The sequence below is a fragment of the Anticarsia gemmatalis genome, chromosome 9, assembly GCF_050436995.1.
Source record: "Anticarsia gemmatalis isolate Benzon Research Colony breed Stoneville strain chromosome 9, ilAntGemm2 primary, whole genome shotgun sequence".
Classification (NCBI taxonomy): domain Eukaryota; kingdom Metazoa; phylum Arthropoda; class Insecta; order Lepidoptera; family Erebidae; genus Anticarsia; species Anticarsia gemmatalis.
The window spans coordinates 10,974,139-10,990,464 of NC_134753.1; the positions used below are offsets into that span (position 1 = coordinate 10,974,139).

The following is a 16,326-nucleotide window of genomic DNA, read 5'->3' on the forward strand; positions in this document are numbered from 1 at the left end:
ACCACACCGCGCTAATTGCCACGCTATCAACACTAATTTGTTTATAAGAATCTCTATAATGTAACCAATGCGTTTTTAATAGTTATTCCAATTAGTGCAGTATCGAACAGCACAGTTATCGATGTTATCAATGTGAATCGACCTTAATTATCTTGTTAGCGCAACAAAATATATGTAAATATTTGGTGAACATATTTTTACTGCGCGCTTATATTTTTTAGCTCGCCGAAAATATGATACAACCATGAGGTTTTTGCTTTGTTTATTACATAAATATTTATGAGTTTTAAACCAATGTATGATATAATGATCGTGTTTGAATGTATATTTATTTTAAACGAGGAACTAATAAAGATCTTATGTTCTAGAAACATATGTTTTTGTACTAAAGGTACTTTGGAGAAGCACTCTCGATTTCCATGAAAGCTTGTTGTGAAAGATGTTCTATAAATAGTTGTTAGGACTCACCTATTTACAATATAGTTGGCCATTTGTTTCTCAGAATTGGTATTAACCGAGAGGTTTCTATGATCGTCGGCCGAAATTGCGGTTAACCGACGATAGAACCACATTTAATATTCGCCACAAATATTTTATTGAGCTGACCGCAATATAATGTACTACAATACAGTGTAGTAAAAATATGATATTCGTAGAAATGCTCGTACGAACATCCCAGTAATAGTTTCCTAGTATTGTTGAATGAGAGTAAACATACGCTTGAGCTATTTATCATTCGTTATTGATTTCCTAGATGTATGGCACGGCTTGGCGAGTAAATGTGTTTAATCCAAAATTATTGTCACAGACCTGCTATTCCTTGTGATAATTGTGTTATTTTGTTTACGTTCTTGGTTATACGGGTAATGTATGATGGTACCTCTGGTATTAGCATGTTTTTGCTATTTTCTTTTATTCTAAAACGTGTGAGCGCTCGCTTCGTTTATATTAAAAATTGTAAGGTATCTACTAATTGGTGTACGAGCGACTAAGGTTATGAGATTATGAGTGGATTAAGGATATAAAAATCCTATCTTTTGTAGTTAGTAGAATTATTATCGACTAAGAAGAATTCTGTAGGTTGCAAATGAGAGCAAATAGGACCATCATCCATAATATCTAAATCTGCGTTATAGATAGTTATTACGCTCTATCCATTAACTGCTTCAATCGCAGCGTTAACTTTCAAAGAGGAAGCTTTAATGAAACTCGCGATTTCGATCCTTCAAACGAACGAGGTCACTCATCAAAAGCCTCAATGCACTGATATAATCATCATACTGTATAATCACACTATATGCCAGCTATCATTAACACGATACGATGGTAGATTCAAAATACTATGACGATTTCAAATACTTCGAAAAACTTTATGAAATAAAACATATCGTCGTTTAAGTTCTATCATGGTTATAAACCTTAAATGACGATATGCTTTATCAGTAATTTTTTGTCAGTTTTGACATTTTGATGTCATTGGCTAGAAAATCAAAAGACAAAATTGACGTGACGTGGTGCTAGACCTTAAACGATGATATTAAAATTTGACTTTGACTAGATAAACATAAACACAACATTCTGACTTCAATTTTTTTCCACAGATGCGTAGAACTAGATTTCTGGAACGGCCGCACGGATGAGCCGGTCATCGTGCACGGGTACACCTTCGTGCCTGAAATCAGCGCCAAGGAGGTACTGGAAGCGATTGCCGAGAGCGCATTCAAGACCTCCGATTACCCTGTGATACTGAGCTTTGAGAACCACTGCAACCCTCGGCAGCAGGCCAAGATAGCCAACTATTGTAGGGAGATATTTGGAGATATGCTGCTCGATAGACCGCTGGACTCACATCCTTTGGAACCGGGTAAGTGACATTTGACTCTTTGGATGCTTGTGATCTTTGAACACAGGTATTGTATGTACTATTTACGCATAAAAAGGATAATATATTGCATACATTAAGTGACAATATGACATAGTGATGTATGTGGTCACAACGCTGCCACTTCGGCGCGCGGAACTCGGATTTCATTTTACACAAGGAAGAAGTATTTGTATGAGTTACAATAAGTTATTTTAGGTGTCCTATTGTCCCACGCACCGATTGTATGTTAGTGAATATCCCCGCAGCACAAGATTGACAAATTATAATGGTGGTAGCTTTTAAAAAGATTAATTTCTAGTTAAATATTTTATCATACTGCATTTTCAAACGTTAAATAACTAAAGCTTCGCTCGCGCTGCAGTCACTGGTGTCGTGCAGCTAGCGCGAGGCTATTTTCAAATCACCTATAAGCTAATCAATAATCTATAAGTGGTGAAGTCTAGTTCGCGCCGATCTAGTACTTAAAACTATTTCAATATTTAAACTAGCATATCATCAATTTTATTAATACTAAGTGGACAACTTTTTACGGTTTTCAATTTACCTATTGTTTGCAATAGTACAAGACAAACACGAATAAACTATGACGAAGTAAAACGAAACGAAATTATTATAATTTACTTTCGCGAATCAAATATTTATGAGTACCCTAAGTACACTGGAGTTTTATATTTAAACATGTAGACTGTAAACGAGGTACTACGAACTGGTTATATTACCCTACTAAATAAACTGTAAACGAATTAAAAGCACAGTTTGTTTAACAAACAGTTCGCACGTGGAACCCAACGCATGTAGATACGCCATTGAGGTAGGTCGTAAAGTAAACAATCAACTCACCTACCGATATTAAAGATTGTGCTCAACAGATAGATAGCTTGTTTGTTATCCACCGTTAATCTTTCATCCGGTACACACGAATCTGCATCAAATTTTATCGATCCGTGATGAAGTCCAGATGATTTTTGATTCGATTTTATTAAAGGAAATGACGCGGGTATTTATATCGGCGGCTAATATTCTGCTTTGTCGCGTCCCATGATTGCGCAGTAGGGGGACACGCTAAAATTAATTACTGGAGCTTATTGGAACTTTTATCTTCAGTGACGTAATGCTGAATTGTTAAGCCACGTACGCACTTTTCGAACACGAGTATTGCGAACAGATCTCTTCGAATCTTTGCAATCAGCTCTACCTACACTTTTTATTGTCAGTTAAAACGGGTGTTTTCAACACTCAATGTTAAATGCTTTAATAGTCTATGATCGCATTCACGGAAGACACTATTAAATGTTTTTGTTGCCATTACGAATTGTAACTCGCATCCGTAATCGTAAGTGCATTCACACCTTTGCAAAAATAACCTTTTAATAAAATTAGCCTGAATAATATGATATCTTAATAATCAATTTAGTTCGAGTGTACGCTTTGAAGTCGAACACCTGCAATGTAGTGCATTGTTTGGCTCGCGACCAAGTTACGTTATGAGGTGTAACACCATGAGACAAATTACTTAACACTACATTGACTTCTAACATCAATGGTTTGTCTGTTTGTTTGTATGTTTCCTTGATCTTAGTGCAACACTTTATTACGAGGAGGAAACTGAAGGAATGTTATGATTTGGACGATTTCAGTAGTTCGTTTGTTTATTTACAAGTCACACTTGATAAATGATGCTTGTTAGATGTTTCTTGGATATCATTATTTCGTATAGTGTGTTATATATACAATGCTACTTATCCCTAACGTTTTAGGTAGAAATGTTAGCTTGGAATGTGCGTTGAAATTCTCTTCCTCTATCACCTTTCTCTACTTTTAAATAAAAATATTCTTAACGAAAGTTAAGTTTAAACCCTTCTAAAGATTACTTAAGCTACAAGGTGATACAGGTATTACGTAATGTACGCGTGTAATGTGCGTTCAAAGAGAAACATTGCTTGATAATCGATTTAAATCAAGTAGAGTCTGAGTTTCTTACAGTCTCTTCGGATAAATTCCTGTATCACCTAGTAGCTTTAGTAATCTTTAGAAGGGTTTAAACTTAACTTTTCTTTAAAATATTTTTATTTCAAAGTAGAGAAAGGTGATAGAGGAAGAGTATTGAAGAAATAAGAAGAAATAGGTTACCGTTTACATTTGTCATATATAGCTATTAGTCCGGTTTTAAGATTATTAATTCGACTTTTATCAGATTTCACGTATCAAATCTGTACTCAAGAATACCCACCTACCGTACTTTAGTGTGAAAAGTACCGTAGTCAATAAAATCGTTACAGTTTCAGTGTTGATTTTAGGCGTTTTATGGCCGACCATATTGTTCTGACCTTTTAACATTATTCTAACGGACAAGTATTTTGCATTTACGAGACGTCGATGTGGGTCAATAACCCTGTTTGTATCAATAAAACATTTCCTTAATGTTCTGTATAGTTTCCAAGGCGTTTTCAATCGATATTTGCCACCTTTGATTTTTCCAATAGCAACTTGAAACAATTTGAAGTCTTCTTTTTACTATATTTTGTTTTATTTTATATCAAGTTTACGAAATTTCACAGAGACAGTATTTTCGGACATTTATTCTAATAATAAACGTACAAAATGTCAAACTTTTGGACAGATCTTTGAGCATATTTATAATAGGATTAATATAAATATCAACCACCACTAAATGTCAGTGAAAATGTCAAAAATACTATTAAATTAATATATGCGATGTGACTGTCGAAAAGTGCAAAGATAAAATTAAATGTTCAAAGTTTTATAGCTTGTTCCATGAGTTATGTTTGTAAACATCGAGTGGGGTTGCCAGTATACATAACTAGATTTAAGTGTTGCCCAACTATCGATAGTAATTCTAAGAAAAAGCTATATATTATGATGATTCATGAGCTTATCAAAATTCAATGAATCATAATTCATGGACTAGACGGCTTGATAGTATACTAGTGTCCGAGATTCGGTTCTCGGGATATTAGCCGCATTTCTAGCTATCTGCTGTAGGAATATTGAATGATTTATTGGTACACTTTTGATCTTGATGCCTTTTCATACGTTATTTCTATGACATTCATCGTAGCTCGTTGAGAATATTATTTGGTTTAGTGTAATGTAAAAGAAAGTAACTTTTGGCGCCACAAGTCTAGTTTTAGATAGATTGTTTTACATAGTATTCCCTTTGTTAGATCAAAAGTAACCAGATACCTATATTAATACTTTGCTGACCTAATTTTCTTGTTAACTTTCAATACGAAGATGCGATGTGATTTGGTCTTATCACAACTCTTCTTTGACACAGGAGGGGAACTGCCACCACCGTCGTTACTCCGCCACAAGATCATAATAAAGAACAAAAAGAAGCATCACCATCATCACAAGAAAGAGGACTCGGTCGCGTCGGAGGAAAGCGAACATCGTCCCGAGCCTCAACCGCAAGGGAACGGAGACGTCTCGGCAGCTACGGTACGGTTTTATGTAGATGTATGTACATGGCTTTATTATTTCTTGTATATCTAACGAAAAACGTCACTCAATGTATAATAATTCCCGACTTAACGTGCACGTGTACGCACATACGCATATCGTACGTATACGAGCAATGTATTTTTACAGATCTCATCCAATACTTTTAAATTCTAAAGTTTTAGTTAGCGAATCTAGAATTTGAATGGATCTTTGAACTTTTCATAACCGTTTGTACACATATTAAAGAAGATAAGAGCCTTCCCATATGGCGCGTTGTACCGCCTAAGCGTTGTTGTTGCGGTTTTCTGCGTATAAAGTATGCTCTATATTCCACACGCTGCACCGCAAGTCCATCGTTAGTATGGCGAAATGTTTGCAGAGCGGTGCAACAACGCATAGTGGGAAACGGCTACAACAGTCGTTTCGCCGCCATTCGGCCGTTCTGTCCACAACGGATATGCAGCAGCATAGAAATCAGCTATTTCTACATCTCATTTGCAGTTAATGTGTGTGTGCGGATACCGTCCGCATTTGCGTGACATTTGAGCTTTTACGTGTATTTATGTAGACTAAGCCTGTACTTATAATAGTGATAGAACATTTAAGCGTCATTCAAAGTTGAGAGACGTTATTCGGCTATTAATAAGTACAAGGTATTAATCGGTGACATTTACAAGGATCGTTTAGGTCACCATAGTTGAGATATTATTCTATCGTAAATGGTAAAAGGTTGGTCTGTTACCAATATGCCTGGAAACCGTAGTACGAATTCCACGAAACAAATATTTGTGAGATTGACAAAATTATGTAGTCGTTACTGATTTTACTTTGTTTCTATGATCTTTAGAGTCCCCCGTGGCACAAGAGTCATATAACACAGTAGTGTTTGTTTTATTAAAATCATTTAAAAAAAGAAAAGCTTTTCTTGTTCCGGTATAAACGGTAATATAGCGGAATTACTGGGAGAGACAATGTGAGAGAAAAAATGCCTGAGGCCAGTGGGCCGTGCGTTTGTTGCCGGCTTTTTGTGGTTAACTACAATTCCTGTGTTGCGGTATACGAACTGTAGTATTTTTTAAACTTTTGTCGTGACGTAAACTGGTTTAGTCGCAGTTTAGTAGGTAAAATAAGGTATTTTTTGGTGTGCATGCGGTTGACTGATTTAGGTGTGTGGGTATTCACTATTCAGGCTTGCTTGTATAATTACTAGATTCTCTATAGTGTCGGGGCTTGGACTATTTGCCACATTATCTAATCTAAAGCCTTTATAATATTTAAGGTACTAGTGCAGTAACATTGCATGTAGATACTAAAACGCTTAAAATAATATTAACCAAGAAAAGTTGGTTACGAATACAGTATACATTTACTCTCTTTACCAAAAAATATATAGTCTAACAATGCTCAAACAATGATAGTTATCTTAAAATGTGTCAGTATTCAGATTAAATATACTGGTATAATGTTTTAAAATAAATCTGTGTGAAATGTTTGTGTCGAGATAACAGGTGCTATTTTGGATGTGTTTATCTTTACTACACAATTATCGATAATGCGGTCCAATCTCGTACACAAACAATGATAAAAATACTATTAATAAAGTTTAATTTGTTATTACTACTGTAGTAGGTATATGAGTGTTCACTGGAATAACATTTGATATTTTCACGTCACAATTACCACATCGTCACTGCGTGTGTAAAAATCGCTATGCGTTTACGTTCTTTACAGGAGACAAAAAATACTGCCTTTCTCAGAATATTGCCCTAGTTGTCAAATAAATTTAATTTTAAAAGAACTTTAAGTATTCAATGAATAACATAGCTTTATAGAATAGCGCGTATCGAAATAATTAAAACTGCATCGAAGTCGAATCAACTTAAACACATAGGAACTTTTGCACGCGCAACGACGATGTGCAAAAGTTTGTTACTATAACAAATGCGAACATGTTTGTTCGTATATATGTTTCGTTCTTCTTCACATTTAAACAACTGAACAGTTTTGATTGATTGTTTGTAATCTGTATACAGTGTATACGCACAAAAGTTTTTAAACCAGAGAAAATCTTTTCCACGTGGAAATATCGCGAGTATGTAATGTATTTGACTGTGAATAAGTCTTACTATAAACGAAAAACTGAAAGCAAATTCTTGCTTTAATTTAATGTGTACGGTATGATAATAAAACATTATACGTGCACACGCACGTACGTGGATACATAAAGTACGTACGTTTTAAAAAGAAATTGTTTCGTGCATTCCCTCGCAATCGAGGCAATAATAAAACTACTTATTTTCGTATGTTAAATGTCCATTGTGAATATTTATCGTGACAGCCGCATGTTCCTATATTTTGTGTTGAAGTTAATATCTTATTTCCGTTTCCAATTATTTAGCATAATAGTTTGGAATTTATGAGAAACGTTTCCAGAATATCTTTATTTTATGTCGCGAAATTGTTCCATTTTGGCTAATGATCAAACGTAATGAACTTGTAAATGTACTTTAAATTTCAACATAAAATTGTTTTTTATTGTCACGATTTATTATGCATGTTGTATTTGTCATGCAATATTAAATTGTTTCCGGTCGGACTGTACTTTTGTTTACTTTATAGTATAGAAGACCCAGTTTGTCTATACTTCAAAAACATTGATATTGTTTTAACGGTAAATATTTATAGGAATTCAAAATTTTTACAATAGGGGAGAAACCCTCGGTATTACAAAACTATCGAATTTACCTTACAGCACTCTTACAGGACTACACCGCACGTAATACAAATTGATAGGACATTTTCTAGTACCCAGCAAAACACCAACTATTCCATAATTTAATGCTTTACCATACGCACTATACAGAAAAGACTTTAACATAATGGTTTCCATATAAACACCACATAATCTTTCACCTAAAGCTCAAAAGTTTACCACCTTCATACAGCTAATTTTATCAATTTTTGTATCCAGTTGACTCGCCAAGGGTCATCAGAATCATCAGACTCGGAGAGTTCGTCGGGCGAGGAGGAGGCGGGCGGCGCCGACAGCGCAGCGGGCGAGGACGCGCGCGAGACCCACGCGGGCGCCGAGATATCCGCGCTCGTCAACTACGTGCAACCCGTGCACTTCAGCTCCTTTGAGAATTCTGAAAGTATGTTCTACTGATTACATTATCATTTTAAATACAAATTTTGTCCTTGATAAGAAGTTTGTGTTAATTACTAGATTGTTGGTATTTGAACATGCCAAATTGCAGGTCATTTCTTTTAGATTTTGGATTAAACTATGCACTCTGATGTAGAGGAAAAATACGTCTGTTTGTTATTTCGTATTCTGCTATTACATTCATATTTAGTGGTTATTTTGTCCAATATCTTTGAAAGTTCCAGACAGAAGGACATCATTTTTATAAATTATGTATGTAAATTTATTGTACCTCATCAGACTAAGGTATTACATTAATTTAATCCTCCTACATTTACCCATATCCATATTTTATGACTAAAATAAGAATGCCAACTTGTTGTTTGTAACAGAAAAGAACCGTTTCTACGAGATGTCATCGTTTGACGAGAAGCAAGCGACAACGCTACTGAAGGAGCGACCCATTGAATTCGTGAACTACAACAAACATCAATTGTCTCGAGTGTACCCGGCCGGTACTAGGTTCGACTCTTCCAACTTTATGCCACAGGTTTGTGTACAATGACTTATAGTGAAATATTCTACTGATGGGTATTTTTTACTTTAGGTATTAAATTTCAATTAATCATTGAGAGCTTGTTAAAACAAATCAAATAAAAGAAGAAAATAAGGATGCCTTTGCTTTAAATAGAATTTAGATGATTATAAGGAAATTCAGTTCCAAAAACAAGATATTTGGTTTGGAAATAGATAGGTATGTTAAATAGTTTGTAAAATATGTAAAAAGTAAATAATTTTTCTAAGTGACATCCGACGGAACTTCCGAGATGAGATAACTGAGTACTGATAATGAAGTACATATAGTGTTCCACGATACAAATAAAATTGTAATAATGTTTGTACTACTTTTTAAATGAAATCATCGTAGATATGACAGTATCCTTCGATCATGCGTAGATTCCCATATTGCGTACAACTGTTCTAACGTACAGTTTTGTTAACACAAGAGCTTATGGTGATCGAATTAGATACATTTTCAAAATAAAAAATTGTGAAGATCATCTACTGAAAACTGCTTTATCTTAAATCTGAGATACTTTATTACATAGGAATTTGTAGGCAGGAGACCCTTGCCCTACAGTGGGACAGTAATTGGTTAAAAAAAAATGTGATTTAGTCACATCTCGGAAAATCCTTACGATGAAACAAAGTTCATTATTACCAGAATGTTTTGATACAAAAATATCTTGATTGTGTTGATAATCGATTAATTAAAATTTCAATTTAAAAACTATTTGTGGTTTAGTGTTTCTAGAAAATTATCAAAATTATATAAGTACTTCTAAGAAATACATATTATTATTAAGTATACTGTTTCGTACGACAGTTGGGATATCAATTATCATGTGTTACTTACTTAATATAATTTCTGTTCACGGCGACACCCATATAATTTAGACTCTGTTCAATAGGAATGGGCCAAAGAATACCTCTTGTATTGAAATTCTAACTTGATATAATATGTATAGTTATAAAAGCTCAAAAAAAATTGGGTTATTCTTGTCACCAAAAGAAACAAACCTTTTTCATATTAATGTTATATTTCACCAGGTATTCTGGAACGCTGGTTGTCAACTAGTGGCGCTAAATTACCAGACGCTAGACCTTGCGATGCAGCTGAACTTGGGCACGTACGAATACAACCGGCGGTGCGGGTACTTGCTCAAACCTGAGTTTATGAGGAGAAAGGTAAACTATATCAAATATTTATTTTTTAGCTTTTAGAAGTAATAGAGATTAATCTCTCACACATTTATTAAAGTTACTAATTTACGTAATCGAAAATAAAAGTAACGGTAAAGGAAATCATCGTAATAAAACCTTGCATGCTTTATTAGGTCTTTAACTTTAACTTTGAGGGCATACAAAGACCCCGCACTTGGCCAGCGTGGTGGCCTAACCCCTCCGTCACTCGGAAGGAGAACCTTGCCCAGCAGTGCAGTCATGAGTTTAAATACACATATGTATATTTATAAATGAGTACAAGAAACAGATAATTTAAAACAATAAGATCTTTATCTAGTAAATTCTATTTATTTTAAGTAGTGAAGATCGATGCTGTAATCTCTCTTTCAGCAGTAGTGCTGCCATTACATCATCACTTCGAAACTAAATGTTTTTCCATAGTTTAAGCAACGCGAATGGCTATTGTTAAAAAATCGTTCCTAAGAAATTAAATCATTTCACATTAACAATAGAAATTGTAGTATAATGAATTGCGATTCAAAGAATTTATATTTAACGCCACGTGGGTATTAGCAATCACACAATCGAGATTTCCTAGATTTTCTCTATACATGAACTATTCCTAGTAAAGTTTCCTTCAGTATTAGGAATTATTGGCATACGACCAAATTCCACACGTCCTGGCTGGTAATAAAGTAGAAATTCGATTAACATTCGCACGTTCGAATTAAAATTAAATTGTGTTTTGAAAACAGAACATTTGCATCGATTCGCAGTAATTTCGGTGTACTGTAATCGAATTGGCTGTTATTTTAAGTGCTTTGTTTCGATTTACGTGTGTAGGCATTCATCAATTCTGTCAAAATAAGGGGTTTGACAAAAATATCCCGCACTAAAGTGAAAATATTCGGAAGGCTGTACATTTGTACAAAAATTCCAGTGCTACTGACGTTTAGTTAGCAACAAATAACGTTAACAATCGTATTTTTATAGCCATTTTTATAAGCGAATGAATAAGAAAAATAAATAGTAAAGTTCGATTTTAAGTTAGCTTTAATATGGGGGTTGAATTTCATTTGCATAAATACTGACTTCGCTTTTGTGTTTCAATTCTGAGTATTTATCTAGAAATATATGTAATTCTTGACATTCTTACAATAAATAATGCCGCTTAAAAACATTTCTGTCAAGTCACAAGTCTCTGATCTTAAAAGCCAATGAAAATGACCAAGCAATATTTCTTGAATGAACTTATTGTACACTACAAACTTAGTTAGTAAACCCTTGTTTGTTTCATTGACTCGCTACGTGTGACTTTTGACACGTACAGTGAAAACAATGTTTATGGTATCAGTAGGTCATGACTGGTCTGTTTGAACCAAGTTAGTTGGACAAACAAGGTAATTATGTGGTTTCTGCAATCAGTTGAGGTGGGAATGTATCAATACGATATAGGTATGAGCTTTTAGGAGTAAGTTCTTGAGTTTAAGGGTAGTTATGTCTGTTGATAATATTGGTGGGGGTATTGTGTTGGGTAATTGTGATGCTAGCTTCTTACATCGTCAATGGATTGTAATAGAAAAAAAAACAGGTCGTGGAAGTGGAGGAGTTCCTTGCCAGTTTTTCTCATTGGCCCTACCTTCTGAACTGGCGGTAAATTCACCTAGTGTATTTTTGACAATATTAAGTGTCTGTATTTAAATTAATAAATGGTTGGATTTTGATAGTGATATTTCCAATTATATTAAGTGAACCTGTTCAACATTTTTGTAACGTAGTTACCCCAGAATTGTACCGAAGATAAAAAGCTCGATTCTTTGTCAAGCCAATCACTTTGTTAGAATGTTATGATGAAAAAGGGGTGTTGCGGATTCAGTTTTTGTTTGAGAAATTATTTTGTGTGGTCGATTTATTAACTTGGCATACAAAAATACATTAAAAAAATATTCTCCAAAAATATGCACCGTATAACAATAAGTCAAGTAATAAATATAAGTCTCATATGGAACTAAATTGAATAATGTCCTTATATTTTGATACGTAATAGATTGTATGATTCATTGAACTCGACGGGAAATTGGTCAGTAGGTTTGTATGATAATGAGTTGAGGTCGCGGCCTTGTGTTGACCACGCGTATTACGATCGCTGAAGTTAAACTACGTTGAAGCGTTCGAGTATTAGATGGGTAGCACTTTGCTAAAGATTGAATAGTTTTTTCTTGTTTGATTGGGTATACGGATATTATCTACCCGTGGTCTTTTGGGCTGACGAAGTTAGTTTCATTTCAGAGAAGAAATAAAAATCTTTTGCCGGAACATAAGCTTCCATGGTTAGCTTTTACACGGTTTACCCCATTTTTGTCGAAAAAAAAACGTATTTTACGTAATACGTAGAATTAAATCTAGGATGAAAAACCTTAATATCAAGTCATTATTACGTCATATCATCAATATAATAGAAAAAATACTCAATAAGGTCAAGTTCGTGAAAAGTGCCAACGGCTGAACTTCACCAATGTAAAGGACAATTATCCTAAAAAGCTTTGTCTACCAGAAATAAACTTTCCCAACAGTAAAACATTAACTAAAAAAAAACCTGAAATACAAAACTCGCAATTCAATCAATCCTTCGTTTCTTCCAGGACCGGCGTCTAGATCCATTCGCGGAAAGCACAGTAGACGGTATCATCGCGGGCACGTTGTCCGTCACGGTGCTCTCCGGTCAACTGCTGACAGACAAGCGATGCGGGACCTACGTCGAAGTAGACATGTTCGGACTACCCGCCGATACGGTGCGCAAGAAGTTCAGGACGAGGGTCGCGCCTAACAATGGGATTAATCCTGTGTATGGAGAGGAGCCTTTTGTGTTTAAGAAGGTATGTTTGATCTTAATTTTTTTGGTTTAGATTGCATTAAAGGGGGACGATTGGTAATGGTTTTAATGACAATGCTTTTTTTTTGTGTAGACTGCATTGAAAAAGAGGCGATTAGTAACTATGCTTAGAATTTTAAATAGTTTTTTGTGTGACATGGTTGTTTTATGGGTATATGATGTGATTGAGCTGGTGATGTGTCATAAAAAATACTGCGTTTAAGTAACAGTATTGTGGATCACCATTACACAGCGGCTAATGATTTTGACAAACACGAAAGTTGGCTTCATTTTGATCATTATAAAGAAACAGCCCAAAGATTAATGTGTTGCTTTAATTAGCAAGACTTCAAAGCATACCAAATAAGCTTTGAAAACCTTGGAATCAAACAACCCAAAAGATCAGAACAGAAAGACAAAGACTTTCAGATAAAGGAACTTAATAACATTCCAATACACAAACAGCATTGATCACTGCACCTACATATCACACAAATCGACACTACTTAAAACAGTTGTACGCAATACATTACCCGTTTGATACGGTTAATAGACGTGCGGACGTATCCTTCGGCGCGCCATGTGTTGCGTGTCACTGTTGTTTACAAGTCGTTTGTTTGAGGTGCGCCGGCGCCGGTACATTGTGGGCGTGTTTTGTTTTACGTGTTTATTGATTGAGTGGCTTAGTTGTCTTAATGAATTGTTTGATGTCATTAGGTTTATGACCCCTCTAGACAGATTTTTTTGATTTCCTTTTTTAACATACAAACGATTTACACTCCAAATACCTGTTGTGGATACTAATATTTTTTCCACGTCGGTAACGAATCGAGGAGACCCTTCGGTCACATTGGTAGCGGTGTTCCTCTAACCATAGGGACACGGAAGCCGTTCAAGCTGACATCAAAAATATCTGAACATCATTTATTGCCAAAGGAATTTTAACATTATTCCTTTTAGAAGATTTGTAGTGACTTCTTTCAGAATTAATAGTTAGGCATAAATTAAACTTAGCTTTACAAAAAACATTATACAGGCTGTTGTAAAACAAGTTCATTATTTTAAACAACAATTACATACACGTGGATAGCAAATCTATCCGATATTATAAATAACAGTAGTGTTCAGCGAATTATTGCCTTCCTTACACCCACGCTTTCAACGGAAGCGTAAGTTTGACATAAACAAATTATTTAGAGTGCGTCCACCACTGACAGTTCGTGTAACTAATTTGTATATACGATCTTTATTGTAACGACTACATCGTGTAATGAAATTGCTTACAAGTCAAGTTTACTATCAATAGTGATAAACAAATGTTAACTTCGAAACTTACGCGTTGCATGTTTGTTATACAACGTGTCCCAAAACTCAACGTCAAAACGAAAACCTGAGCTAGGCCGAGTTGTGTTGGCTCTCAAAAAATAATAAAAAAAAATCTATCTCGTGTAGTTTAAAAATGACAACCATTTTTGTAAAATTGCCACCCTCTGATGAGTTTAGTCTACTGTGGCAACAAATGACTTCTTTTCTAGTTCTTTTTTTATGTGGAGTATTCTTAAGTAACGCTCCCACAAAATTCAATTCATGAATTGCACACAACTTTATTGGAATATCAGAAAATATCCCTTTTATGGCGAATTATGCCGTGAAAATAATTTCATCACTCAACTTTGACAATCTGTCCTGAAAAATAATTGTACTACGCCTTTTCGGCATGTACCTTCAAAAGTTGGTGCATTTAATGAGCTTTTGAAAATGGTATAACACTTACTAAATTATTTCATAGACGATGAGAAAATAAAAAAAATCTTAAGATAGTCGGTATTTAACGTATTATTAGTTCGTCATAAAACTTTCTCAAAATTATTCTAATGTCATCTAGGCGTTCTGTGAGGTGTAATTAAAGAGAAGTAATGTTTAATTATTGACGATTAAGAAAAGGTTCATTTAAATAATCATTAGATTTTTAATAATAACTGATCTTTATTTAAACAATCCCAAATACAATAAATGTCACTAACACCATGACAGTAGAGTCACTATCCGTCCCACTCTAAATCTCTTCGTCGCTTTATGCGACTGCCGCCCAAGAGGTCTCAGGTTCGAATCCTGGGTCGAGCCAAAAAGTAATTTTAGAGATTTTCTGTTAAAAAATTCTCAGCGATTGCCCGCAGGTAGAAAGTTGAGGTAAGGGACCTCCGTGCCTCGGAGAGCACGTAAAGCCGTCGGTCCTGCGCCTGACCTCTCTCTGGTCGTGACGGTTTAGCCGTCCCACCAGACCTATGAGAGTGTACCTGTGTATTGTGCACACACTTGGCCACTATAAACAAAAAGCTGCACCGTTGGCTGGTTTCAATGAAAAAGACCGCCGTATCCGAAATCTACCAGGACAACATCATCATAGAACGCTTAGATGACATTAGAATAATTTTGAGAAAGTTTTATGACGAACTAATAATACGTTAAATACCGACTATCTTAAGATTTTTTTTTATTTTCTCATCGTCTATGAAATAATTTAGTAAGTGTTATACCATTTTCAAAAGCTCATTAAATGCGCCAACTTTTGAAGGTACATGCCGAAAAGGCGTAGTACAATTATTTTTCAGGACAGATTGTCAAAGTTGAGTGATGAAATTATTTTCACGGCATAATTCGCCATAAAAGGGATATTTTCTGATATTCCAATAAAGTTGTGTGCAATTAATGAATTGAATTTTGTGGGAGCGTTACTTAAGAATACTCCACATAAAAAAAGAACTAGAAAAGAAGTCATTTGTTGCCACAGTAGACTAAACTCATCAGAGGGTGGCAATTTTACAAAAATGGTTGTCATTTTTAAACTACACGAGATAGATTTTTTTTTATTATTTTTTGAGAGCCAACACAACTCGGCCTAGCTCAGGTTTTCGTTTTGACGTTGAGTTTTGGGACACGTTGTATAATAGGACGTGGTAATGTACGTGAACGCGTATTTTGACTTGGAATGTATGATTCAGTCAGCCTGCGATAATTGTCAGTGTAACCTGCGCCGAAATGTTAAGCATTTCTGTACATGCGGGTTCGCGTTAGTTCCCGTATCCTATTATGTAATAAAATAGAAGGAAAAAGTTGGATTATGAAATTGGGTTTAAGATGCTAGTTTATAAGTTGCTTATAAAATTACTTAAGTGGTTCAAAAGTCGCAGAAGCGGTGGCAGCTGGTTAACA

At 34.9% G+C, this 16,326-nt stretch overlaps 1 protein-coding gene across 4 annotated transcripts in view; it reads left to right on the forward strand.

Annotated features, from left to right (window-relative positions):
- LOC142975279 (1-phosphatidylinositol 4,5-bisphosphate phosphodiesterase classes I and II-like) overlaps nucleotides 1–16,326 on the forward strand; it is a 58,113-nt gene that overhangs the window by 34,088 nt on the left and 7,699 nt on the right. For 3 of the 4 annotated variants that reach the window (XM_076118022.1, XM_076118024.1, XM_076118025.1), the window contains exons 8-13: nucleotides 1,602–1,864; nucleotides 5,184–5,365; nucleotides 8,322–8,502; nucleotides 8,888–9,045; nucleotides 10,107–10,244; nucleotides 12,884–13,117. In XM_076118022.1, coding sequence (XP_075974137.1) covers nucleotides 1,602–1,864; nucleotides 5,184–5,365; nucleotides 8,322–8,502; nucleotides 8,888–9,045; nucleotides 10,107–10,244; nucleotides 12,884–13,117 — 1,156 coding nt within the window. The remainder of the gene's footprint in view (nucleotides 1–1,601; nucleotides 1,865–5,183; nucleotides 5,366–8,321; nucleotides 8,503–8,887; nucleotides 9,046–10,106; nucleotides 10,245–12,883; nucleotides 13,118–16,326) is intronic. The other variant, XM_076118023.1, reaches the window with a different exon arrangement.